This window comes from Hemicordylus capensis, chromosome 4, assembly GCF_027244095.1.
Source record: "Hemicordylus capensis ecotype Gifberg chromosome 4, rHemCap1.1.pri, whole genome shotgun sequence".
In the NCBI taxonomy this organism is placed as follows: Eukaryota; Metazoa; Chordata; class Lepidosauria; order Squamata; family Cordylidae; genus Hemicordylus; species Hemicordylus capensis.
The window spans coordinates 4,532,656-4,559,923 of NC_069660.1; the positions used below are offsets into that span (position 1 = coordinate 4,532,656).

At 50.4% G+C, this 27,268-nt stretch overlaps 1 protein-coding gene across 1 annotated transcript; it reads right to left on the minus strand.

Moving 5' to 3' along the window:
- Nucleotides 1-331: 331 nt before the first annotated feature.
- CCM2L (CCM2 like scaffold protein) lies at nt 332-25,429 on the minus strand. The gene is made up of 10 exons (XM_053242747.1): nt 25,355-25,429; nt 19,392-19,559; nt 18,208-18,291; nt 16,163-16,346; nt 10,665-11,218; nt 7,783-7,918; nt 6,795-6,861; nt 3,860-4,013; nt 2,914-3,052; nt 332-1,571 (listed from the first exon to the last, which is right to left on the minus strand). The coding sequence occupies exons 1-10, from the start codon at nt 25,382-25,384 to the stop codon at nt 1,279-1,281; spliced, it is 1,809 nt and encodes a 602-aa protein (XP_053098722.1). The 5' UTR covers nt 25,385-25,429; the 3' UTR covers nt 332-1,278.
- Between the last annotated feature and the right edge of the window lie 1,839 nt (nt 25,430-27,268).

A 27,268-nucleotide genomic window follows, 5' to 3' on the forward strand; every position in this document is an offset into this window, starting at 1 on the left:
GATTGCCAGGAAATTTAGGACCATCAAATGGAAGTACTTTTTCACACAACGCATAATCAACTTGTGGAATTCTCTGCCCCAAAGTGTGGTGACAGCCAACAACCTGGACGGCTTGAAGAGGGGTTTGGATAACTTCATGGAGGAGAGGTCTATCAATGGCTACTAGTCGGAGGGCTATAGGCCACTTCCAGCCTCAGAGGCAGGATGCCTCTCAGTACCGGTTGCAGGGGAGTGACACCAGGAGAGAGGGCCTGCCCTCAACTCCTGCCTGTAGGCTCCCAGAGGCATCTGGTGGGCCACAGTGGGAAACAGGATGCTGGACTAGATGGGCCTCCTTGGGCCTGATCCAGCAGGGCTGTTCTTACGTCTTTACTTAAAGAAGGCTGAGAGGCCTCTGCAGAAAAAAGGAATTCCGATCACACCATGGAGCCCTGGAAAGCCCCAGGCTTGAGCCAGGAGTTAGCCCAGAGGGGAGGGAGCCTTGCGTGTTGTTGACGATGTGTTGCTTGGGGTTACCCACCAGGTCTCCAGTTGCTATGCATGGGTCACAGCAGGAGGCCACAGCGGGACCAGCCAGCCTCTGCCCTGCTCCAAGATTAGACTCTCCACAGGGCAGCCCCAGGCAAGTAGAAGCAGCAAAGGGGGCGGCAGGGAGGAGGCCCCTGACAAATATGAGCGCCGCCTGCTCCTTGTGCCACACTGATGATTGGGCTCTGCCGCCAACGTGCGTATTTGGAGCCTCTGAGCAAAGAGGCTGCCATGCTAGTCTCTTTCAGCGCTGGGTGCAAAGAGAAAAGTTGGGCACATTTTCAGTGGGGCCAGGACGAGAGCCAGGCATGAGAATCCCGAGGGCCCTGCAAGGGGTGGGGGGTGGATGCTTTGGCAGGTGAGAGGGTGGTGGTGGGGGGATCAGTGTCAGCGTCTTTGGCATCTTGTCCTCCTCCTCCTCCTGGGATGGGGAGGGGGAGATGGGACCACAGCTCCTCTTCTGAGCCCCCTTTGCTGATGGTGGGTGTGGAAGAGCTGCCACTGTTGCTTTTGCCCAGCAGGCCCTGCCATGTGGCCTCCGGCAGCCCTTGCTAGCCCCACCGAGCCAGGGCCCAACCTGGCCGGCCCCTGGAGCCAGCCCCTCCTGGGCCAGAAATCCCCTCGGCACCGTGGCTGGCTCAGCTCCTCTTCCAGGACGGTCCTTCTTGATGGGAAGCTCCAAAGAGCTCTTGGCAATCCTTGCAGGGCACAGGCAGGCCGGCTCTCCTCCTCCTGGGTCCAGGGGACTCCTCAGAGGTCGTTTTCTTCGTCCTCCTCATCACCTCCCTCCTCCTCGTCCTCCTCGTCACACGCCAGGGCCTCGATATCGTGGGTGATGTCAGTGATCATGCGGTTGAAGGATGCCGAGCTGGAGCGTAGGGAGCAGCTGTCATAGCTGCGCACAGCTGAGGCCGAGGTGTTACTCATGCTCCGCTTGATGCGCCCAAAGCTGTCCGTCAGGATCCCCCCCTCCCGGATGCCGATGTTCTCCAGGAAGCTCTCGAAGTAGCTAACGTCCTGATCAGGAATGAAGGGCCGCATCCCTGGAAAGGATGGACAGAGGAGAGCTGGTCTTCTGGTAGCAAGCATGGACTGTCACCCTTGCTAAGCAGGGTCCACCCTGGTTGCATTTAAATGGGAGACCACATGTGAGCACTATAAGATATGGGCCACTCTGGGGAAAGCACCTGCCTGCTTGCATGCAGAAGGTCCCAGACATTTGGCCACAGTAGTCCTACTTCTGGAGAGGAGAGCTGGTCTTGTGGTAGCAAGCATGACTTGTCTCCTTAGCTAAGCAGGGTCCACCCTGGTTGCATATGAATGGGAGACTAGAAGTGTGAGCACTGTCAGATATTCCTCTCTCAGGGGATGGAGCCGCTCTGGGAAGAGCAGAAGGTTCTAAGTTCCCTCCCTGGCAGCATCTCCAAGACAGGGCTGAGAGAGATTCCTGCCTGTAGCCTTGGAGAAGATGCTGCCAGTCTGTGTAGACTATACTGAGCTAGATGGACCGAGGGTCTGACTCAGCATAAGGCAGCTTCCTTATGTTCTTAAGAAGTTGGGAAGCAAAGCACACTAAGAGCTGGGGTATTTTCCATAATTTCGCACAAGGGCAGAAAAAGGTCAGAACGTGGAGCTGGGTACAGAATCCAGAGAGGCCCAAGAATCCCAGCTTTTGTTTTTAGACAAAAAGGTTTCTAGATCTCATGACTACAGAGACTGGTGTGGCACTTTGTGATCTGAAGATAATTGGGAGTGGCCGACATCCTGGCTAAAGAAGTGCGTGTGTAAGGAGGGCTGGCGGGGATGCCCCCAGGTTTCTCATGCAACGCCCCCAGCGCTCCTGCGCATGCAGTGTTGCTCCAGAGCCAGTAGAGGCTCGTCCCAAGGAGCCACAGGGGTGCCAAAGAACGCTCCTTCCTCTCCTGTCTCACTTCAGAGCTGTGCTGCCTGCAGGCTGGCAATTCGTCAGGTAGAGCTGCGCCGTCTAAGCTTGGGTTGCTTTGCTCTCTCCTGCCTTGCCCAAGAGCCACGTTGCTTGCAGGCTGGTTATTCATCAGGTAGGGCTGTGCAGGCCCAGCTGCACAACTCTACCTGACAAATGGCCAGCCTGCACGCAGCATGGCTCTCGGGCAAGGCAGGAGAAAGAGGAGCAGTGTTTGGTGCCTCTCCCTGGCTCCTTTGGACGAGCCGCTACTGGCCAGAACCCTAATACTTCCAAGCACTGCCTGCATGATCGGAAAGAAACACACAGTTGACTGAGGGGCCCTTCAGGCCCTCCTCACACGCAGGCTTCCTTAGTCAGGGTGCCAGCCACGGAGTTCAGAGGCAACAGACATGCACAGTGTGTGCTCCACCACGGAGCGCTGGCAAAGAGCTTGCATTTACCCATGAGAAGAAACTTCCGCTTTTCCCCGTAGAGCTGGAGGAGGCCAGCACAGTATCCCTCCACCGCCAGGCCCATCCGGTATTCCCTGAGCAAAAGGGCAAACTGCTGGATCTCCTGTGGGGTCAGCTTGTTTCTTAGCTGCAAGGAAGAGAGCAGAGAAAGTGATTTTGTTTGTTTGTTTGTTTATTTATCAAATTTATACCCCACCCAAACTCACGTCTCTGGGCAGCTAACAACATTTCAAACACATATAAAAGTTAAAACAGTTCAGCATATAACAACACATATATAATTTAAAACAATATGATAATTAAAAAACCACAAAATTAAAAAACAGTATTTTAAAAAAACAACACCTGAGAAAGTTTGGGTGAAAAAATGGGTTTTCAGGTGTTTTTTTAAAATTGCCAGAGATGGGGAGGATTGTAACTCAGCAGGGAGCGCATTCCACAAACTCGGAGCAGCGACTGAGAAGGCCCGTCTCTGTGTAACCACCAGACGAGTTGGCGGTAACTGGAGACGGATCTCCTCAGATGACCCCAATGGGCGGTGGGGTTCGTAGTGAACATAATTAGAACATAAGACCAGCCCTGCTGGATCAGAGAACCCCAAGGAGGCCTCTCCAGTCCAGCATCCTGTTCCCCACAATGGCCCACCAGATGCCTCTGAGAAGCCCACAGGCCAGAGCTGAGGGTAGGATGCCCCCTCTCCTGCTGTTGCTCCCCTGGCTGGAGGCGGCCTCTAGCCCCCAGACTAGGAGCCATGGAGAGACCCGTCCTCCATGACTGTCTGAGCCCCTTTCAAAGCCATCCAAGCTAGTGGCCGCCACCCCCACCCCCCCGATGTCCCCACATGACCCGAAGGGGCTGCCCAGTTCCAGGGATGCCAGAGAGCCGAGCCCCAGCTCCCAGGATGATGAGAGCATTGTAGCTCAACTTGGCTCACCGTGATCATATAGTCTTGCAGCTGCTCCAGGCCAGCAGCAGCGCTGCTCTGATCACTGCCGCTGCAGGCTGTAGCCAGGCTGTGATGCGACTGGTAGAAGGAAGGGGAGGACGTGCCGCTGCAGTAGGCATCGAAAGTGTCGTGGGAGCCATCGCTGCATGAAGGAGGGAGCCAGTCAGCAAGAATTCCAGCAGAGGCTCGTCCTAAAGAGCCAGGGAGGCCCCACACAAGAGGTGCAGCGGCCCCTGGCTCCCAGCAGCTCTGGCTGGGCCTCTCTGTCCTATCCCGCCCCCCGCCCCCCCTGGACAGGGCAGGGGCGAACCAGAGGCAGCGGCTGGGTGCCTCTCTGGCTCATTAGGATGAGCCGCCGCTGAAGAGTTCTCCACTGGGATTAGCAACGAGCCGTCTCAGGCAACACACAGCTGGCTTCCTCCCACGGCTTAAAGCAGGGGTTCTCAACCGTGGGTCTCCAGATATATTGTTGAGCCCCAATGGCCAAAGACTGGGGATGATGGTAGTCAAACAACATCGGGGGATCCAAGGCTGAGAACCTCTGCTCCAAAGGGGGTGGTGGTGATACATTCATATATAGCTTGTTTTGAGGATTCATATTACATTATTTCAGAAAAGTTGCCAAAGCATATGTGAATATTAATCATGTTAGTGAATCTCTCACTTGGAATCTGAAAAAGACTTTTGGGCAGGGGTTCTCAAGCTTGGATCCCTAGATGTTGGACTACAACTCCCATCAGCCTCAGCCCAAGGCCTTTGTGGCTGGGGGTGATGGGAGCTGTAGTCCAACATCATCTGGGGACTCAGGAGTGAGACAGCAAGAAGAACTTTGAAAGATAGGATTCACTAATAGTTGGAACCAACACAAAAGGATCCTAAATAGATAGACTAATAATTATTCTACCAAGACCTCTTTATTACACAAGAGATAAATATCACCCACAGATGTTACAAATTAAAACAAAACTGGTTTCAGTTTCAATGCACCATCCTCAGTTATTTATACAAACCAAATATCTCAGCAGTGCTTAAGTTCCTTTTTCATGAGGTAAGCAGTAGGTGGGGGGGGGGAATGAAGGAGTGGGGAGAGGAAAACATAACAGCTGCAACCACGAACAATCAACACAGTTTCTGCCAGTCAAAGATGAATGAATTTCATAGCCTAAACCATCTCCTCCTTAACATTAATATTTAAATTTCTCTACATACATTGCCTCCTTTATTTTACACTTCCGCACATTTCTTTCCACCATCAATACAGTAATCTTAGTTCCCACCTCTCGGCCAACATGCCCCTCCTTCCTTTGTATAGACCACAGCTTAGTTCGACTCCCATTATTTCACATATCCGACAAACGCTCACTATATCTATCTCTTAATGGTCTTTTCGTTTCCCATGAATAAAAAAGGAACATTCCAAACACTCTGTCTTATAAATCAACCCCTTTAAACTACACCAACCCTCTCCTTTCACAAATAACACATTCTTTAAACTCACACTTCTCATCATTCAATTGAGAGTTAACCCATTTTTCTTTCAGCATTATTGGCACACTGCATACTACATTAGCTTTAACTCCATGTCTCTCCAGAAACTTCTGAGTTTGCAAGATAAATTTATTAGTAATCAATGGAATTTTCAATTCTAGCAATCCTTTTTGTAAATTTAACTTTCCACCCAGGTTCAGCTGCATACTACAAGCTAATGTATGCAGTACACTAATAGCGTTGAAACAACAATTGGTTAGCTCTCAATTGTATGAGAAGAAGTGTGAGTTTAAAGATTGTGTTATTTGTGAGAGAGGGTTGGTGTAGTTTAAAGGGCATGATTTATAAGATAAGAGTGTTTGGAATGTTCCTCTTTTTATATAGGGAAAATGGGGAGACCGTTAAGAGAGATATAGTGAGCATTTGTTGGAAATGTGAAATAATGAGAGTCATACTAAGCCGTAGTCCATGCAAAGGAAGGAGGGGCATGCTGGATGAGTGGTGGGAATGAAGATAACTGTATTGTTGGTGAAAAGAAATTTACGGAAACATTTAAAAAAAGGAGGCAGTGTATATAGAGAAACTGAAATAGAGAAATTGAAACCAGATATTAATGTTAAGGAGGAGATGGTTTATGCTATGAAATTATTTAGTCTTTGACTGGCAGAAGCTGTGTTAATTGCTCCTCCTTGCAGCTATTACCTTGTCCTTTCCCCCCTCCTTCCTTTCTCCCCGCCCACTGCTTACCTCCCGAGAAAGGAATTTAAGCACTGCTGAGATATTTGTGTAAACAACTGAGGATAGTGTATTGACACAGAAACCGGTTTTGTTTTAACTTGTAACATCTGTGGGTAGTATTTTATCTATTGCATAATAAAGAGGTCTTGCTGGAAGAATTGTTTAGAGTTAATATGTGCATAGCATCTCCAACTTATCAACTTATCCAATATACTAATATATTTAATCCTGGCCATTGCATGCCTGGCCCACTCAACGCCAGGGCCGGGGCAGCCCAAGACATTTTGCTTCCTGGGTCAAAGGACAACAGGATGCACACACCCCCAGTTGCAGCTGGGTGCTCAGCAGGCCACGCTGATGGAGTCATGCAAGCATTCTCAGACAATGCCACCAACCTTCAGCCATTGTGGCTGGCGATGACAGGAGTTGTAGTCCAACAACATCAGAGGACCCAGTGCTGAGAACCCCTGAGTTAGGTGAAAGCAGCTTTGCTTCAGGGGGTGTGTACACAGCCCACTTAAAGCAGGGCTTCTCTCAAGGAACTCTGGGAATGGCTGTTGAGCAAGGGGGAGGGGAATCCTCTCGTTCTCCCACCCAGGTTCGGCTGCCAGAGAGCCCATCCACGAGAACAAATGCCAGGAAAAGAAGTTGTGGCCAAGAGACGCCACTTGATACCAGTCAGGAGAGCAGGACGCACAAGGAGCTTCCGCTGCAGCTGAAGTCAGCATCGTATCCGTATGTCCCGTCCGTCCGGCAGCTCTCGCCTGCAAAGAGAGCCCACAGCAGGGCAGCATGAGGGACAAGCACAGCTCCTGCACTGCCCACCCACAACCCCCCCCCCGTTCCTCTGCAAACCTCCCTCTACGACCCTGATCCCGCTGGGTCAGCCTCCCATCCCGGCACCTGGCAAAGACTTGGAGAGATCGGCTCATTCCTATCCTGTCTGTTCTGGCCCAGGACTCCCGGACATGGAGTTTCATTCCGTCCTGCAAGAGCTGACCATTCCCCTAATCAGGACCCTGCACTTCCGTCCAGACTTTCACAGCAGGATTCCAGCTCAGGACAGGCCTGAAGCATCCCACCATGCTTCGACCTCTCTCCTGAGCTGGGCTCACTGCCTGCCTTTTCTACCGGGGCTCCTGTTTCATTCTTAGCCTTGACCCTGTGGGCTGCTTGCTGACACCGAGCCTGCAGGGCCGGTCGGTCTGCTAGGCAGAGTTAGGTGGTCGTCTAGGACCCTGGTGGGGTGGGGGGGCTCTACATGCCTCCCTCTCCAAGCAACCACTCACACCTGACTTGCTGGGGGTGCCCATCCGCTCTCCTCCCTGGAGGGGGCATGGAAGGGGGTGAGGGGAGGGAGAAAGAATGAGCAATGCCCACCTTGCCTGGCTTGGCGATCTCTCCCGTCCCAAACCCTTTCCCGTCCCGGCGAATGAGCAGCTTGTGTGGCTCTAGTCAACCAGGGAGCCACACTTCTCAGCGGGGGAAGGGTGCCAATGCCACACTCCACCTGGGGTGCCAAAAACCCTAGCATGCAGTCCTAAGGTCTGCATCAGCTGCTGCCAGTCAGAGTCAAGTATTGTAGTGAGCTAGATGCCCAGACGTACAGAGCTGCCAGCACTGGGCTAGATGAACCTGGGATCGGACTCTGTGTAAGGCTGCTTCATAGCTTCAAATGGACTCACTCCGGCTGGAGAGCCAAAGCCGCTTGGGGGTGGATGTGTAGTGGTAGCCAGCCCGGTCCACACACTCAATGGTCTGGTCCCCGTAGATTATTTGGAAAACCTGGCAGATGAGGGCGCACAATTCCTCGGCCGTGTCCTGTACCCCGGAAAGAAAGAGCTGTCAGACCTTTAATCTGGGATTCCCTTGACAAGCACGCACAGTGCAATCCCAAGTAAGTTTACTTAGAAGTAAGAACATAAGAACAGCCCTGCTGGATCAGGCCCAAGGCCCATCTAGTCCAGCATCCTGTTTCGCAAAGTGACCCACCAGATGCCGCTGGAAGCCACAGGCAGGAGTTGAGGGCATCTCCTCCCTGCTGCTGTTACTCCCCTGCAACTGGTACCCCGAGGCATCCTGTCTGAGGCTGGATGTGGCCTATAGCCCTCCGACTAGTAGCTGTTGATAGACCTCTCCTCCGTGAAGTCATCCAAACCCCTCTTCAAGCCATCCAGGTTGAAGAGAGTGGCAGAGAGTTCTGTGGCAGAGAGTTCCACAAGTTCCACAAGTGGATCATGCGTTGTGTGAAAAAGTACTTCCGTTTGTTGGTCCTAGACCTCCTGGCAATCAATTTCAAGGAGTGACCCCTGGTTCTAGTGTTGTGTGAGAGGGAAAAGAATTTCTCTCTCTCCACTTTCTCCACACCATGCATGATTTTATACACCTCTATCATAAGTAAGCCCCTCTGTAAGTCCCTCTGAGCTCAGTTAGGCTTACTCCAAAGTAAGTGCGCAGAGGATGGCAGCCCTAGTGGCATGAAAGTACAATAATTGGTAACCCTCCCCTACCTTTTTTCTGTTTTCTTCCTGTTAACCCAAATTGGGGTGGGTGGGGGCAGGACAGGAGGATGAACAGCATTTGCTTACATCACTTTCCCATGAAAATATTTTTTATCACAATGACAAATAATTGAGCAATATTCCCAAACTTGGTCTGTAGCTGAAGCCTGTTGATGGTATTACAAAACCTTGGCTGTTCACTCTTGTCCCTATTGATACTCATGCATACATGCCAAATATTTCAATGTATCCCCAAATGCCCACTTGAAAAACAAAACTATTGTATTTACTTGAACATGAGAACTCTGAATGTAAGATGACTCCCTTAAACAATAGAGCTTTAATACAGGTTATACCTGTATTTGCCTGAAAGGAACATAGGAAACTGCCTTAAACTGAGCCAGACTCTTGGTCCATCTAGCTCAGTACTGTCTACAGAGACTGGCAGTGGCTTCTCCAAGGTTGCAGGCAGGAGTCCCTCCCAGCCCTATCAGGGACAGAATTTGGAACCTTCTGCATGCAAAAATACAGATGCTCTCCCCAGAGGGGCTGTATCCCCTAAGGGGAATATCTTAAGGTACTCACAGTGAGGACTCATCTCTGCTGGATCAGGCCCATGGCCCAAGGCCCATCTAGTCCAACATCTTGTTCCACACAGTGGCTCACCAGATGCCACTGAGAAGTCCACAGGTAAGAGCCGAGGGCATTCCCTCTCTCCTGCTGTTGCTCCCCTGCAACTGGTATTCAGAAGGATCTTACCTCTGAGGCTAGAGGTGGCCTATAGCCACCAGACTAGTAGCTATTGATAGACCTGTCCTCCATGAATTTGTCCAAGCCCCTTTTAAAGCCATCCAAGCTTGTGGCCACCACCACATCTCATGGCAAAAAATTCCATAGATTAATTGGTGAGCCACTGGTGGGCCACTGTGTGAAACAGGATGCTGGACTAGATGGGCCTTGGGCCTGATCCAGCAGGGCTGTTCTTATGTTCTTAATTACACACTGTGTGAAAAAATTATTCCTTTTGGTCCTAAATTTCACGGCCAGCCCATTTTCATGGGATGACCCTCAGGTTCTAGTGTTGTGTGAGAGGGAGGGAAATTTATCTCTATCAACTTTCTCCATATCATGCATGATTTTATAGACCTCTACCATGTCTTTAATCTTTAAAGATGCATCTGTTCAGCCAGGCTTTTAATTAAGTACTGTTTTAATAGTTTTAACATTGTTTTAAAACATTGTTTTAAAATTTTAAATAGTTGTAATGTTTTAACTTTTTTGCTGTTATTTATTTTGACTAATGTTTAAATTTTTCTCTTGTCATTTATTTTGTTTTGTTGTAAACCACCCAGAGACATAAGTTTTGGGTGGTATAAAAATATGTTAAATAAATAAATGAATAAATGTCACCCCTCAGTTGTCTTTTTTCTAAGCCCCAGGTGTTGTAGCCTTGCCTCGTAAGGAAGGTGCTCCAGGCCTCTGATCATCTTGGTTGCCCTCTTCTGCACCTTTTCCAGTTCTACAATGTCCTTTTTTAGATGTGGTGACCAGAATTGTAGGCAGTACTCCAGCTGTGGCTGCACCATAGTTTTGTATAAGGGCAATATAATATTAGCCGTTTTATTTTCAGTCCCCTTCTTCATGACCCCTAGCATGGAATTGGCCTTTTTCCACACGGAGTCATCACTTTCAAGGAGCTGTCCACCACAACCGCAAGACACCTCTCCCGGTCAGTCTCTGACAGCTCAGATCCCATCAACGTATACTTGAAGTTGGGGTTTCTCAATATGCATCACTTTACACGTGCTAACACTGAAGCGCATTTGCCATTTTGCCGCCCACTCCCCCAGATCGGAGAGATCCTTTTGGAGCTCCGCACAATCTGTTTGGGATTTCACTACCATTTCACTAGACCTCCAATTTCTAACATCAAAGAATTTGGGGGGGAACCCTGGATCCTGGTGAGCACAGTAAAGGGGTTTCAATGCTTCCAGCAGCTTTAGGAATCTTGCCTCTCTCCCTTGGGACTCACCCGTCTTGTGGGGGCGGGGCAGTGAGTGACTTACCCTGTTAGCCACGGCCAGGATGACAAGGTTGCAGTAGGCTTCGGGGCTGGGCTCCTTGGGGTCCAGTGGGTTGTTCCCCGTGTGCCTCCTCTCCCAGCTGCCGCAGGTCTTGCCCCTCTCCCAGCTCCCACTGTAGGCCTGCCGGTGCTCCCAGCTGCCCCCCGCTTTACTCGCTTGCCGGCACTCCCAGCTGCCTCCGACTTTGCCCAGGGGTCGGCGCTCCCAGCTCCCGCTGTAGGTCTGCCTGCGTTCCCAGCTGCCAAAGGGCCTGCTGCTGCCGCCTCCTCCTCCTGCCACCGGCTTCTTCTCCCCGCTGCCTGTGCCCTGCTTCCGCTCCAGGCTGCCGCCCCCACTGGGCCTCCTGTCCTGCCCACCCCGGGCCATCTTCCAGTCCAGGCTGCAGATGGTGTGCCTCCGCTCCATGGTGCCCCCCAGTGGCCAGGGCTCCACTGGCCGCTTATCTGGTGGTCCTCCGGGGAATTTCTTCTCCTGGGAAGAGTTTCCTGGATAAAGATCCAAGCTGCCTCCTGCACGGACTGGGTCGACTCCTAAGCCTGGGAGGGCAAGGGGAGGAAAAAAGACCCCTGTTCAGGCAGTCCTCATGGAGAGGGGGCTGTATTTCTCACAGTCCTGTTCCACCCTACCACCTGCAAAGAGCCCGGGGTGGCATGCATGGTATGCTCTTGAGATAATTGTAATTATTTATTTCATATTTTGTATACCTCACCCCTCCAGTACACTACTGCTCGGGGCTGCTTACCACATTAGTAAAGTAGATACAACATAAAGGAATAATAATAATAATAAAATTAAACAAGTTAAAAGCCCAAGCTAAAACCACATTTAAAATTACAAAGTTTAAGAGTTTCAAATTAAAAGTTATTAGTAAAACGCTAAGAATCAAAAAGTTAAAAACCCCTGCCAGATATAAGCAGCAGATGAAACATTAAAAAGCGTCTTTAAAAAGATGGTTTGTTTTTTAAATTGTTTTCTAAAAACACTGAGGGAGGGAGCATGGCAAAGCTCTTCCGGCAGGGTGCTCAAGGGCCACAACCGAAAAGGCCCTGTCTCTAGTCCCCGCAAACCAGATCTCTGTCTGTTGTGGGGCCATGAATAGGGCCTGAGTTGCTGAATGGAGAGGGTCCTGGCAGGTTCATATGGGCGAATGAGGTCCGACAGGTACTCCAGCCCCAAGCCAGGTAGGGCTTTAAAAGTTAAGACCAGCACCTTGAATCTAGCCAGAAGCGGACTGGTAACCAGTGAAGATAACAGCCCTACGAGGCAGGTTAGGGGGAAGGGAGGACCCAGAGCTCAGTGGGAGACCACCTGCTTTGCACACAGAAGAGCCTCGATTCAGTCTCTGATGTTTCCAGCGCTAGAGGGTCTGGGAGCAGAACTCACAAAGATAGTTGCCTGAAACCCTGGAATTTAAGCCACTGCCAGTCAGCTGCACCAGGCTGGATGGGTCCCAGTCTGATGGAGTATAAGGCAGTTTTATCTTGCTATATGCTCCCCATTTCTCTGAGCAGAAAGAAGCTCCCAGGACTACCTGGGTTTGACTGCCTTTGGGTGAGAGTGAGCACCAGAGGCTTGTGGTGCTGCTTTGCTCTCTTTGCAAACATACAAGCAGACCTGGTGCAGACAAGCAGCAGTGCACAGCAGCTAGACCCACCAGACATGCTGTCCCCATCAGATCTGAGACGAGAGAGATCGCCAGCGGCCTTCCGCCAGCTCTCTGCTCCTTTCTGCACATGCATCCTGCATTGGCCGACCCCTTACACATGGGGTCTCCCCTCCTCCAAGTTCTGATTCCAGTTCATTTTCTCTCCTGAAGGAAACATCAACCAATCTGCTGGGCTGTTGACAAGAAATATCTGGCCAACACCTGGCACCAGTGGCTGAGTAAGAATTTGAACTCATAGGAACAGAGGAAGCTGCCATATATCGAGAGAGAGACCCTTCGTCCATCTAGCTCAGTATTGTCTACACAGACTGGCAGCGGCTTCTCCGAGGTTGCAGGCAACAGTTTCTCTCAGCCCTTTCTTCGAGTTGCCAGGGAGGGAACCTGGAACCTTCTGCATTCAAGCATGCAGATGCTCTTCCCAGAGTGGCCCAATCCCACTCTGGGGAATATCTTACAGCACTCACATGTAGTCTCCCATTCAGATGCAAACTAGCAGATGGGATAATTCATGCTTGCTACAGCAGGGAATAAACTTGCCTAAGGAGCAAGAGGTTGCCGGTTCGAATCCCTGCTGGTCTGTTTCCCAGACTATAGGAAACACCTATATCAGGCAGCAGCGATCTAGGAAGATGCTGAAAGGCATCATCTCATACTGCGCAGGAGGCGGCAATGGGAAACCTCTCCTGTATTCTACCAAAGAAAAACCACTGAGCTCTGAGGTCTCCAGGAGTTGACACCGATTCGAAGGCACAACCACCACCATGCTCTCCTCAAGTGCCCCCAGCCCTAGTCTGGCATGCTATCTAGGGCATCCCCCACATGAAGCAAGGTGATTGGACAGCCTCAGGCAGCGAGTTTGGGCACCCCTCCCGCCTTTGCTGTGGGCATCACCCCATCTACCTGTGCTGACCCCTCGCCTGCCTCACCTCCACTGCCGCCGCTCCATCCCCACTGTCTGCCCTCTCCCTTCATTGGCCTCGGCCTGGGGAGGGGGGTGGAGTGCCTGCATTTGCCACCCCATTGCACATTTACCTCCTGAGGCAACCACCTCCCCTTGCTTCATGAGGGAGCCACCCCTGCCTCCAGCCCCCTCTGTTTCCAGTAAAGAGACCTTAAAGGCCTTTTCATTCCCTAAGGCAGAGATCCTCAACATTGGGTCCCCAGTCGCCTTTGGCTGGGGGTTATGGGAGCTGAAGTCCAATAACATCTGGAGACCCAGCAATGAGAATCCCTGCCCTGAGGCAGCGGTTCCCAACCTGGGTTCCTCCAGATGTCGCTGAACTACAACTCCCAGCATCTCCATCCATAATAAATTGTAGCTGGGGATGCTGGGAGTTGTAGTTCAGCAACATCTGGAGGAACCCAGTTTGCCAACCACTGGCCCTCAGGCTTTTATGGTTGATTTTGAGGCTCTTCTCACGACTAGTGAGAAGAGCCGCTAGCGGGTTTTCGGGGAGAGCAGGCTAAGCCCGCTCTCCCCGCACACAAGCAGCAGCCTGCTCTGGGCGGCCACAGCGGCCACCCACACGACTGCCAGCTCCGTCACGGAGCCAGCCGGGGCTGGGGAGTTCGGAGGCCAAGCGGTCGGGGGGCTACTCATGATTTTAAAAAACGGGTTTGCAGAGCGCTTGCTCCGCAAACCCGGTTTAAGGGGCGGGCTACCTAAGCAGGCTAGCCGCTTGTAAGCCACCAGGCTCACCTGCGAGCCCGGTGGTTTACAGGCTCTCCTAGCCCGATTTTTGCTGCTCGTGGGAATAGCCTCTACATTCTGTGCTCCCTCTTTAATTGGCGCGCCCTACCTTTTTTTGTTTTTTGTTTTGCTTCTCTTTGTGATTGTAATGGATTGCATTTGTCACTGTGAGCTTCCTTGTAAACATTTTATTTTCAACTTGGAGGTGAGTACATTGTAAAATACGATAATAAATAATCAATATTATTCCCCTTGCTGGGAGGCGATGCCACAACCCAGACCACAACAATACAGCACAGCTCACTTAAAATGCCCGGATCCAGAGCAGGCAGCTGCTTAAGATGCCCCACTTTCAGAAAGCAATCCTACAAGACCCCACAGGGAAACAAAGTGTTCACTCAGAGAGCCAATTCCCCTTGGGGTTAGACATGAAAGCCCTGTTTAGGATCTGGGACTCTGGGAGCTGGATCAGTGTCGTTCTGTTATCAATATGGATTAATGCCCCAACACACCCACACCCCTCTCTTTCTCTCTCTTTTTGTTCAAAGCTCTTGTATGGGGAGGGGGGGCAACGGCGAAGGGGATCTTCAGCGGCAGCCTCCTCCTGCACCCTTCCTCTCTTACTCAGGCCTTCCTCACCCCATGACTAGAGGCTGGATGGCCATTTGCCAGGGACCTCCCAGGTCCCTTTCAGCACTGCATTCTGTGCTTCTGTATTAGCTGCCCCTCATGCTTGGTCTGGATGTCATGGAAAGGAGGGCCGGGCTTTTCCACCTTCTCTGTCCTCTTGCACAATGGAACTTCCCTCCACTCCACTCCGCTTCCCCAGCATTGACTGGCAAACACACGGAGAAGAAAGAGATCATGACAGAACTTCCTCCGCTGCTATTGGCAACCTGAGGGGATTCCTGAACAGAATTCTCCTTTGTTCCTGGTTGGGTCAGAGGAAACACACCCTCCAGCACATTCTCCCACAGATGCTCTTGCCCTACAGACTTCCTTGGCCTCACAAGGAACTGCTACCAAGCGGCTGAAATTCATGGTGCACTGAGCAACCCTGCATCCTTGTATATCTGGAAATGAGAGTGCAAGAGTCTTGTACAGAGGTTCTTCATTCTTTCACACCAGTATAATAATGCTTGCCTGTCTGGAAGCACAGAGCCAGACCCAAGCACCCTTCTCTCTGTGATGCTATAGCAGTTCACCAGAAGAGGGAGCCCTTTAGCCTGCTATCCACTGCACTTGAGCACCACCAGTGCAGCTGGCCAGAAGGTGGCACTGCAGCTACTGAATCAACATGCAGTTGTCAGATGGCACAAGGGACCAAAGGGGATCCTGCAAGGACCCAGGCTCTGACCTGGCAGCTCAGTATGAGCAACTCCCCTTTAGCATGGAGATCAAGTTGCCATCAGACTGACAGCCTCCCACTGTCTCTGTCTGCCCAATACCTGCCTTTCTTCACCACCACCAGCCTGCCTGTCTAGTGATAATCTTCTTCCTGCCTGACTCTGCCATGGCTGTGCCTTCAGACTGCCAACCATATCACAAACGACTCACTGTATTCGTCTAATCAGGAGCTTCTTTCACACTATTCCCAGGTCAAAGCTACAACCCAAGCCTCAACACTTGCATGTTCAGACTTATTGCAGCACACTTAAGAGAAGGAAAAACAACCACCACCCAGAATGGCAACCTTTAGTAAAATAACCTTCTACTGTTTAATTCAGGCAGCTTACTGGATCTTTCTTTTCATCTCATTTTCTTTGCTTTCAAATTGGCACCTTGAGTGCACACAAATTTACATAATAAAGTGCGCCGTCCAACTTTATTTTAAGACTAGAACACCCACACAGAAATATGCCCATTCTAAAGAGGCTCCTCCAGTGTAATGGGCAGGCAGGCAAGCAGATTCTGTTTACAGAATTGGATGGGCACTTCTCTGTGTTATAATCACCCCATGCATGTGAAGAAGGAAATGGAGCATTTGAAACCGGCATAGCGGCTCTCAACAAAGGGGGATGGTGCTGTCCTGCAATGCCCTGCCTGATGTGGTCTCCATCTCCCCCAAAGCCCAGGATTTCCTCTGTCTGACAGAGAGGATTCCCTAGCAGAGTCAATCCACACCTGTTTTGAGCACCAGGAGGTGCAGGGCATCGTCCCTCAGGTAGGAGGCAGCAGCAATTTCGTGGGTGGGGATCCTCAAGATGAGCTCCTCATTGTCCCTCCATGTAAGAAGCAGGCAGCGTGCAGAAAGGCTCAGGATGCTGTCCTGCTCAGGGGTCGTCTTCAGAGGAAGCTCCTTTAATTGCTGCAGGAGAGCCAGAGAGAGAGAGAGAGTAGTGCTGGATCAGATGTCAATCTTCTGATAATCTTCTGATAAGCGGGGCTGCCCTTCTGATAATCTTCTGAGAAGTGGGGCTGCCCTTGAAGACGGTTCAGAAGCTTCAGCTGGTTCAGAATGCTGCTGCAAAGGATGCTCATGGGCACAGATCACTTCATGAGTATTACACCCATCCTGCATCAGCTTCATTGGCTACCAGTCCGCTTCCGGCCTAGATTCAAGGTGCTGGTATTGACCTTTAAAGCCCTACACCTGTTGGACCGCATTCGCCCATATGAACCTGCCAGGGCCCTCTGCTCGTCATCTCAGGCCCTGCTCACAGCCCCACCACTAACAGAGATCCGATTGGCGGGGACTAGAGACAGGGCCTTTTCGGTTGTGGCCCCTTGGCTTTGAAATGCCCTCCCTGAAGAGCTTTGCCATGCTTCCTCTCTCAGTGTTTTTAAGAAACAACTAAAAACACATCTTTTTAAAGATACTTTTAAATGTTTCACCTGTTGTGTATATCTGGTAGGTTCTTTAGTTTTCAGTTTTTATAATTCTTAGTTTTTAGCTTTAAATTTTTAATTTGGAATTTTAAAAGCTAATTTTGATTGTGGTTTTAGCTTGGATTTATAATTTGTTTAATTTGGTTAATTTTATGAGTCTAGTTTTATATTGTAACTGTTTAATAAATGTTGTGAGCCACCCCAAGCAAACAAACAAACAAACAAACAAACAAACAATCAGAGTTGGAAAGGACCACGAGAGGGACCATCTCCTCCCACCTCCCTGCCCAAAGCAAGGTCCATGCATCTGCTCCACCAACCCTTGACAGATCACCCTTCCTACCCCATGCAGAAAAAAATGGGTGGAGAACAGGAGCACTGCAGAAAGGCACAGACAGGCAGGATCAGTCAGGCCAGATCATTCAAGCAGGTGAGCCAAGCCACAGACTAGAGCAGGGAGGCAGGAAAGCCCCAACGCCCAATCACAATTCTTGTACCTACAGGTTTCTTTAACCAGAATGGTTTCCTCCAATCAGATGAGAAAAGCAGTCCTGAGAGACAGGAACCAGCTCTCCCCCACTCTCCCTGCCACTAGGATAGCTGGCCAGAGGGAAAGTTGCAGACTGTTCAAGAACAGGCAGAAACCTGAAGGCACAACCTTTCTAGCCAGAGAGTCAGGAGGAAGTATCAGCCCCTGCTTCCCTTCATATGAACCCCAGGGTTGCATTGTGGTCCAAACAACAGCCCCACCCCAGCAGCCATTCCGGTGTTCCCCAGGGCCCAGCAGGCAGCATCCTGCCCTGCTTACCAACTTGCCTCTCTTTTGATCCTGTCTGCCACCTGCTCCTGCTTGCTCCGTTAATCTCGATGGACTTGTCTAGCCCTGTCTTGCTGGATCCCACCAAGAACTGGAAGCATCATCTTTGCAGAATGTTACTATACCTTTCCTAGCTTCCCCACCATTAAAAAAACCCCACAGACTTTGCCCATGTATTTGTCATCTGGTTGCTCTTCCTTGCATCTGTTCCCAGTTCCAGGGGGCACAGGGACAATAATAATGTCTAGGGTTTCTCCAGCACAATTACCCCCCACACCCCGCTCCGGTATCCACAGTGGAATGACTGGAAGTGTAGAGCTCAGCTCACTCTGGTTAAGAGAAATTCATTTTGGCTTTTCTGTACAGCAATTCATGTGCAGCACACACTGAGGCCCCTTCACCAGCCCTGGACCAACTAACATCTTATCAACGCTGCACCTGACGCAATGTTTGGCACAGCAATCCTAAGCATGATGGTTACTTGAACAACAGCAAACTGCTCTGAGGTACGTTGTGTGGTTACCCTTGCAGTATCCAGCAGCTGCAACAGCTCATCACGGCTGGAGGGGTTCAAGGAAGTGTTCACCCAAGTCAGGTGACCTAAAAACTAGAGGGAGAAAAAGAGAAAACTAGAATGAGTATCCCATGAGAAAGGTTAGGGACAGAAGAGGATTGTGTGGGAATCTCCAAAGCAATGTTCTAAATTAAAACAAAGAAACACAACAACAACAACATCAACAACATCAAATCTGTGGGCAGGACAGATTATGGAGACAGGCTTTGCCTCATTTATGCTGCTTTCATAATTTGGGTTTGCAAATAACTTGGGGTTTTGCAGCATGGAAATATGCAATGGAGGGCATTTTTCTTTGGGGCAGAGATTCTCTGCCCTTGGGTCCCCAGATGTCATGGGACTACAAACCTCACCAGCAAAAGGCCATTGTGGCTGGGGGTGGTGGGAGCTGTAATCCAGCAATACCTGCAGGGGACCCAAGTTTGAGAACCCCTGCTTTATGGGTTTTCTCCAAAGCTTAAAAGAAAAATAAAGGGAAGTTGAGATTATCTGATGCTAAACTCTGTGTAATTTACTGGAGACCAGATTTGCCATTTTTTTGGTGAGCCTGTCAGCCAAGGAGGTCAGTGTGGAGTGATGCACCTGGAAATGCTTGGAAACCAATTTCAGTTGGGTTTAATCCTCATGGTTAAACTCACTGCTTTACTTCCCTAAAGAGCTCTGGGAACTGCAACGAGGGTGTGGTTGAGAATTCTTGGTTGGAGCTCCACCGTCCATTCAACAGATTCATTGGCCAAGCCAAGGTTACGTGCGTAGCAAAGCTATGCCCTGCTAAGAGCTGGTCTTCTGGTGGCAAGCATGACTTGTCCCCTTTGCTAAGCAGCGTCCAGTCTGCTTGCGTATGAATGGGAGACTAGAAGTGTGAGCATTGGAAGAGATTCCCCTCAGGGGATGGAGCCACTCTGGGAAAAGCACCTGCCTGCTTGCATGCAGAAGGTTCCAGGTTCCCTCCCTGGCAGCATCTCCAAGAAAGGGCTGAAAGAGATTCTTGCCTGCAGCCTTGGAGAAGCCGCTGGGTAGACAATACTGAGCTAGATGGACCTATGGTCTGACTCAGCCACTTGCCACTATGCTGCGCTAGCAAGCTCAGCCACATGGAAGTCCTCTCTATGATTTCCCTCTCCCCTCCGTACCTTCACTTCCTTTTCCACGTAGTCATGCAGCAGGATGTGGGGGTCGATGAGATAGTCCGGAGGGTACAGTGGGACAGAGTGCAGGGGACGCCGGCACAAACTGCTCTTCAGGGCCTGCTTTCGAGCTGCCTTCGGGAAAACCAGCCGCTTGATGGGAGACACGAACCCCTGGGGATGGGCGGGCAGGAGGAAAGGACACCAGTAAAGGGGCAGAGCCTCTGTTCATCTGGCAACCAAGCGGGGTGTGAGGAGGAGTGGAGAAGCGACTGCGGAAATGCAGGCAGATGCTGTCTTCTCAAAATGGTCCCATAAACCCTGTAATGCCAGCAGATGGCCAGACACACTTGCTGCCAAAGAGCCAAATTAAGTTCTGTGTCGAGAAAATAAGAATTTAAAAATCCCTGTGCCTTAAATTTGACACAGTGTGCATGCCATTGTTATTCTGCATTATTTATTTCCGCTGCTGCTAGCCATGGGGCGGAAGGAGGAGCGATGCAGGTCATTGAGCGAAAACCCCCTTTGCCCTACTCAGCCCACTTGAGCTTCTGAGAGGTAGCCACTGGCCAGGCCTTGCCCTTCTACTGGGACAAATACCCTCCATCATTCTTATTTTTCACATATATTGGGTCAAAAAACTATTCCTTACACCAGGGGTTGTAAGGGAGGCCATTGTGGCGGGGGATAATGGGAGTTGTAGTCCAACAGCATCTGGGGACTTGAGAAACCCCTACCTTGTGCAGTATTGTACTTGGCAGCAGTACCACTTCACCTGAAACCACACAACTCATATTTGCGTGACTTGAGTTAAAATGAAACATGTCATCTAATTGGATTTTCTGTTTATTTTTATGCTCGCCTGTGCTCGCCCCTCTCTCTTTCAGCCCCTTGGAGTGAGGAAGATAGTGAAGAATATAGGGAGGGGTGGCTCTGGCGGGAGGGGTTCTCAGGAGCTGGGAGCCCCAGGTTCTTTGAACCCATTCGCTCAATTAAAGCTACAGCCCTGTAGACAATACCGGGCTAGATGGACCAAGGGTCTGGCTTGGTATAAGGCAGCCTCCTATATTCCTATTTTCCTAGAAAGGGGGTTCTTTCTTTTGTAAACTGCCTGTGCTTGGATGCCATCATAATGGTCTCATCCTCTTTTATGCCCTGATATCTGTGTTGCCACAGGTGCATCGTGGGTGTAGAATGCATGCAAGGTAGAATATGTGATTATTACTGTGTGGTCTAACTACAATCCTATGAAGTTATCTAGATTACTAGATAACCCAAAGCATCGGACTTTTCCTCTCTCAGGCAATCCAGAGTAAGCAGCTCTCTCTTTTGTTCTTTGTTCAGATTCCCAGAGAAGCTCTCGACAATGGGTCCTTGTACTCAGATAGAAGTTATGTAGGCTTTTATAGATAGAAAATGCCCACATGTCTTTTCGCCTGCTACCATGAAGACAATGAAGGCAAAGATGCATATTTTATATACCACTTTTCAACTGATGGTCTCAAAGTGGTTTACATAGAATAAGTAAATAAATAAATAATGAGATGGCTCCCTGTCCTCTGAGTGCTCTCAGTTTAAGAGATACATAAGGCAGACAGCAGCAACAGCCACTGGAGGGATGCTGTGCTAGGGCTGGATCGGGCCAGTTGCTCTCCCCTTGCTAAATACAAGAGAATCACCCCCTGAAAAGGTGCCTCTTTGCTCAGTTAGCAAAGTAGTAGCCTAGCAATCATTCCACAATTCAATTCACCATCTTCAAAAATTCCTCTCCCAGACTTTGATCTCCATTTGAACTGCAAACGCCCCTCAAGCTGCTGAGCTTCTGAGACGGGAGTTATTTTGCATGCTTGGAAGTAAAGCAAAGCTTTTATTCACTAGTGGAAATTTTGGTTGTTTGAGTGACACTTACTGCAACCATCTGAGGGACCAGAACAAGAGCTGGTGTTTCTGATTACACTGGATGTGCATGTGCTATCGAGAGAGACTCTTTACTCAGCATGAGAAGAATGACCTTTATTAAAGATGCTGTATTTGGGGCTACTATGGCAGCATCTGCTGTTCTCACTATGCCTCTTTCCCCCACTTACCCAAATTTCTCCCCAGGGCTGTAGCTATAACTGAGCAGCTGGGTTCAAAGAACCCGGGGGCCCCAGCTCCAGATGGGCCCCCAGCTCCACCCCTCCCTATTTTCTTCATTATCTCCCCTCTCCGCCAGCTACACCCCTGTTTCTCCCTCTGTCTGTTCCTCTCTTCCTGTTCCTCCTCCATACTCTGCCTCCCTGCTACTGCTGTGTCTTCTGAACTACATACCTATTGTTGCAGTTTAGTACCATATGACTAAGATCAGGGTAGTCAGCTTAAATGGCGCAGCGGGGAAATGCTTGACTAACAAGCAGAAGGTTGCCAGTTTGAATCCCCGCTGGTACAGCAGCGATATAGGAAGATGCTGAAAGGCAACATCTCAGACTGCGCGGGAGGAGGCAATGGTCAACCCCTCCTGTATTCTACCAAAAGAAAACCACGGGGCTCTGTGGGCACCAGCAGTCAAAACTGACTTGACAGCACACTTTACCTTTATTCAGGGTGGCCAACTGGAGGCTCTCAAGCTGAGGTTGGACTACAATTCCCGCCATTCCCAACTGCATTTATTACAACTGGGGATGTGGGTGTTGTGGTCTAACAATATCAACACCAGAATGCTAACCCCCGGGGTTCCCAAAATGTGGTACCGCAGATGTTGCTGAACTAGAATCCCATCACCCCCAGCTACAATTTAGTGTGGCTAGGGATGATGGGAGCTGTAATTCGACAACATCTGGAGTACCACAGGTTGGGAACCCCTGGGCTAGACATTAGGAAGACTTTCCTAACTGTAAGAACTCAGTGGCATTAACTACCTCATGCAGTGGTGGGCTCCCTTTTGCTCCAAGCTGCTTTAGCAGACTCCCCCACTGAGCTGGAGGTTGGACTAGAAGACCTCAGAGGTCCCCTTCCAACTCTAAATTCCGTGGTTCTAATGAACAGCGGGAGAGGCTGAGGTTGGCCAGTCCTGGTTTAGGCGCCCTCTCCTGGGCCATTCATGTATTGCTGCAGGCATTCATGTAAAAAACACAGGTATACCCATTTTCCTCCATTCAGTCTGTCTCTCCACCACGTTCTCTCTCCCTGGCGGCCCAGGAGGCTCGGCTTAGAAGTGGCCACCTCAGGAGGGGGTTTGGGTGCCACGAAAGGCAGCAGAACTGAAAACAGGCAAGTCTGGCCCACCATGGAGTACAGCCCACTGGAAAGGACTTCTCTGAAAGCCCCACTGAAATGTGCTCCTGCACAGCATCTGTTCGCTTCTGTGGTCATTCCTGGTGGATGATGCCTCGACCTCCGGTTAATTAGAAAGAGGTGGAAGGGCTGCTATTAGGATCATCTGCCTGAGGCACCAGCGTCTCGTAGGTTTGCCCTGTGGCCGTGACAGCCAGCATAACGCACTGATCTAAAGGCTGGCTGATGGCTGTTCGGCTAGAAGCCCAGTCTGACAGCTGGCCGTGCCTGAGGCAGCTGGAGGGAAGTGTGCCCCCAGGGCTTTGGGTGGGGGCTGGATCGGTTGCAGAGGGCAGAAGGTCACAAGGGTCCATCTGCTCAGAATGCGGGCGGAGGGCTGGACTTGCCTGGAAGAGCTGCTGATCCAAGAACCGTGAGCACTTTGGTCTTCTTGGACAGATGCAGGACTCGTATGGAGCTGAAACTACCTAGGGCCATCTTGGGACCTGCTGGATCAACACCAGTGTCCGTTTTTCAGTGCCAGCAGGCCTCAACTCTGAAACATGCAGCAGTAATAAAGGGGAAAGTCCCTCTGATTGTGTGCAGAGGGCATTTCTCTAGGGCTTCTCCTAGTCACGGGTGCAAAACGGTTATGGTATGAGATCATGGAGGCCTGGCTGGATCCTTCTCTCCCCTCCCCCTCCCGCGTCTTTTGCCCTCCCGTACTAAAAGCTGCACCATGAGTATTCACGTTGGGATTGACGGTGGGTAACCCGAGCTATTTTGCAACGTGTGTCATATATTTTGATTTGATTTGATCTGCTGTACTCTCAGTAATCTTGTCTGATGCATTATAACTGGTTAGGAAGTATTGCATGGTTTCCCTCTAAGGCGTGCACATGTGTCTGCTCAGTTAATTTTAGATCCTGCTCAGGTTGAATTAGGAGTCCCCCACTCTGAATGAAAGTGTGCACACTGCCTCGATCCTGCTGCCCAGAACAAAACTTATCCTGCACACAGATGACAAAAATTAGAGGGAACACTGATGGTAGTCACTTGGATTTAAGTAAGAAAGGAGTACTTTTATCAGAGATTGCTTGTAAGATTTTCAAACAGTAGGACTGCCACGAAAGAGGGCCTTTGGGGCCAAAATGTGCTGCCGAGCGATACCATAAAATATACAGTATCACCCATTTACAAGCATCTAGAGATGTGTTCTTCCTGGTTACTGGCATCCTGGTGGAAGCTTCCTGGCTTTGTTGTGTTTTCTATGGTGGCTGAGGTTGCCAACTCTGACTGAAGCGATTCCTGGAGTTTCCCCCTCAACATTTTTTCACAAGATCAAGGCATTGTGATTTCTAAGCCTGCACAGCTCTACCTGATGAACAGCCAGCCTGCAGGCAGTGTGGCTCTCGTTAGCGCTGGGGCAGGGCAGGATGGGAGGAACAGGTGTAATCAGGCTGCTGGGAACCAGAAGCAGGTGTGTCTCCTTTGGCACCCTCCTGGCTCGTTAGGACCAGCTGCTGCCGCTGCCGCCGAGATGGACCAGCAGCCTGACTCAGATGGCAACTCCCTCTGTTCTCTCATGCAAAGGGGGAAATGCACCTTCTAAGCGGGTGCTGCCTACTGTGAGTATGACACATGCATGTCACCTAAAAACAAAGGAAGTATACAGCTGGCTTCAGAACCATAGTTTTTACCCATATGTAGATTTATGCAAATTCAATTGATAGATTAATTGACTAAAACTCATACAATGTATCACCTAATATTTCTTTCATTGGGATATAGCGCTTTAAAAAAACCCCAAAATTTATGTATCCAGAAAAGTTGAATTCTATGCCCTGCATAAATTATGCACATCAAACAAATAGTATGCATTGCATAATTTAGATGCTTCTGCTAATTGCAGAGAGGCACTGAATCCCCACTTTTAAATTCTAGATAGGCAGCTCAATATTTTTGCAACACTTGGCCCCTAATGGTTTTCACTTTATCCAGCCATTCGGATCTCCAGGCTTGCTTGTTCCTGAGCACTCTGGCCAAATTTGCCTGCTTCACACATGATGTCCTGCAGCTGCTGAGTTTTTGGTACTGAATACAGATTCTGAACATGTCCTGGCTCAAAGTAAGCCCTGGAAATAGAGGGATGATTTCACGGGAGTTGGGTGGGGAAATGTGATGGAAACTGCAGTTCCGGAGGAGATCATGTGGATCATAAAGACCACCTTGAGGTGTGCTGTGGGTGTGAGTGTGAGGGGAGGGGCTTGTCGGGAAAGCCATCTAACTAGCTCCACCCACTTCCCGAGGCCCTGCCCTTTTTTGCCTGGTTCTATGGGCCTAGGGGAAGGGGTTCTCAGCCCTGGATCCCCAGACGTTGTTTGACATCTGGGGATCCTTCTATCATGCCCTGCCATGATTGCCTCATTGTAACGGGATGATGGGATTTGTAGTCTACAACATCTGGGGACCCAGAGTCGAAACCCCCCTGCCCTTGAGGAAGGCTGTGTCGAATTTGTACTCCAACAATCAAGTAGATTGTTACACTCCCCTGCACACCTTAACAGCTTGGATGGCCCGCCGTATGCAATATGCTCGTGCCATATTCCCCATCCTGGGGAGCACTGACGATGCCCCCATAAGGAGTCCAGCACGCACACGCAAAGCAAAGCCCGGCACGCAGCGTTCACCCCCCAGGCATGCCCGCATGCACCTACCTTTCTCCCTCTCTTCGCTTCATACTCCATGGCCCGTCCTGGCTCTGCTCCTGTCCCCAGGAAAGCGGCTTTTCCTCTGCATGGCCCATCCTTTGTTTTCCCCATCCTGTCTCGGAAACTCCACCAGCAACCGGCCCTGAGGTCAGCTGGCCGAGTTCCTGTCCCTCCTGGCACCGATAAGCAGCAGTCGGAGGTGCTGCTGCGCTGAGGCAGGGCTGCTGCTGGATGCGGCCCCCCCCCAGAGGTCTGGAATCGCTGGCAGGGTGTGTGTGTGTAGCCATAACCCAACACGAGGAGGGCAAAGGCCCCTGGGCCCCGAGGGAGGAGGAGGAGGAGAAGAGTGGCAGCTGGCCCTTCTTCATTTGAATCTATAAAGTGACTGCAGTGGGCATAGATGGTTTCCAAAAGCGGCTGTGCCAGGGGAATGCATGTGCAGAAGTGTGCATGTATGTGTGTGTGGGGGGGGAGTGTGTGATATTATTATTTGCAGGGGAGTGAGTGAAAGGGAGTGCCGAGAAGGTTTTGCTTTCATCTTCTGCAGCAAAAACAATGGGCGGGGTGGGGGCAGGGGGGTGCTCACCTTCCCTTTCCTCCCAGGGCCTGCTCCAGCCTTGCTATGCCCCTGGCTGGGCTTGTTGTCTGTCAGGGTCTAGCAAAGGGATGGATGGCGGCATGCTCCATGCACAGTCTCGCCTGCCCTGTGTGGGCGTTCACATATGGGCCAGATTTACCCTGAAGTCCCTGTGAACTATCAGGGAGCACGCCACTCATGGTTCGGGGTTTTTCATTCGGCATTGGAATGTAGCCCAATTTATGTCTGGGGTCAAAAAATTCCACTTTTTGCAGCAGTTTTTGGGGGGCAAATTCAAGCTCATTGTAAAGCCTCACAATAAACCCAGAGTAAACCTACAGCAACCTCCTCCTAAAGTTTTCTCCTCCTCCTCCTCCTCTGCGTTATTCTGTCTATTAACTTCTATTTGCACTTTAAAGGGGTGGGCTGTTCTAAAATGCCTCACACCAGCCCTTTGAGGTAGGCCACTATATGGCCCGAGGAATGGTCCCGTGATGCAGCCACCTTCCTGAAGCTAAGCACAGCTGGTCAGTGCCTGGGTGAGAGACTTCCTGGGTACTCCACATTTGCCAGTTTGAGCTCCTGGGAGGAGGAAAGGCAGAAGACTGGTGGAGCCAACGAATGATCAAGATATTCTTCCCTTGGGGAAATGGGGCCTGAGGCGGAGAAACAGTAACTAACACAAAACCTGCAGGCTGGCCATTCACCAGGTAGAGGGGTGTGTGTGTGTGTGTGTGTGTGTGTGTGAGACCACTGGGGGCCAACTTTCCACATTGTCCTTGGGTACAGACAGGCTACTACAAGACAGGTGCGGCTTGCATCAGTTGAGGGTAGTGCAGGAGGTAATCACTGGCCACTTTTATTGCTGTTGGGCTTTCTGGGGAGCAATATACATGAGCACTCACTGTTCTCTTGGGTGTGTATTGCTCGAAAAACCAGCCATTTAAACACATGTGTCCTCATGATTCATGAAAGGAAGCGTGTCTTTGTGTCTTTGTTCCAAAGGGTGCAGTGCAAAACATTCTCAGTGATCAAGGCAGAGGGTCTCAAAGTGACCCCCCCAGGTGTGGTTGGACTACAACTCCTATCATCCCCAGCCATAATGGCCAAAGGAAAGGCACCAGTTCAGAGGCACACACTTGCTTTGATTGAAAGGGCCTCCACAATGCAGAGCGGAGCCCTAGCAGGCACTGAACACGAGTTTTTCTGGGCTGGGATTGTCTCCTAAAGGATGGGGAAAGGATGTTTTGGAATTACTTTGCCATATTTACCCAAATACAAGATGACCTTGAATTTAAGATGAGCCCCTTAAAAATAGAGGAGACAAGTTAAGAAATATAAGA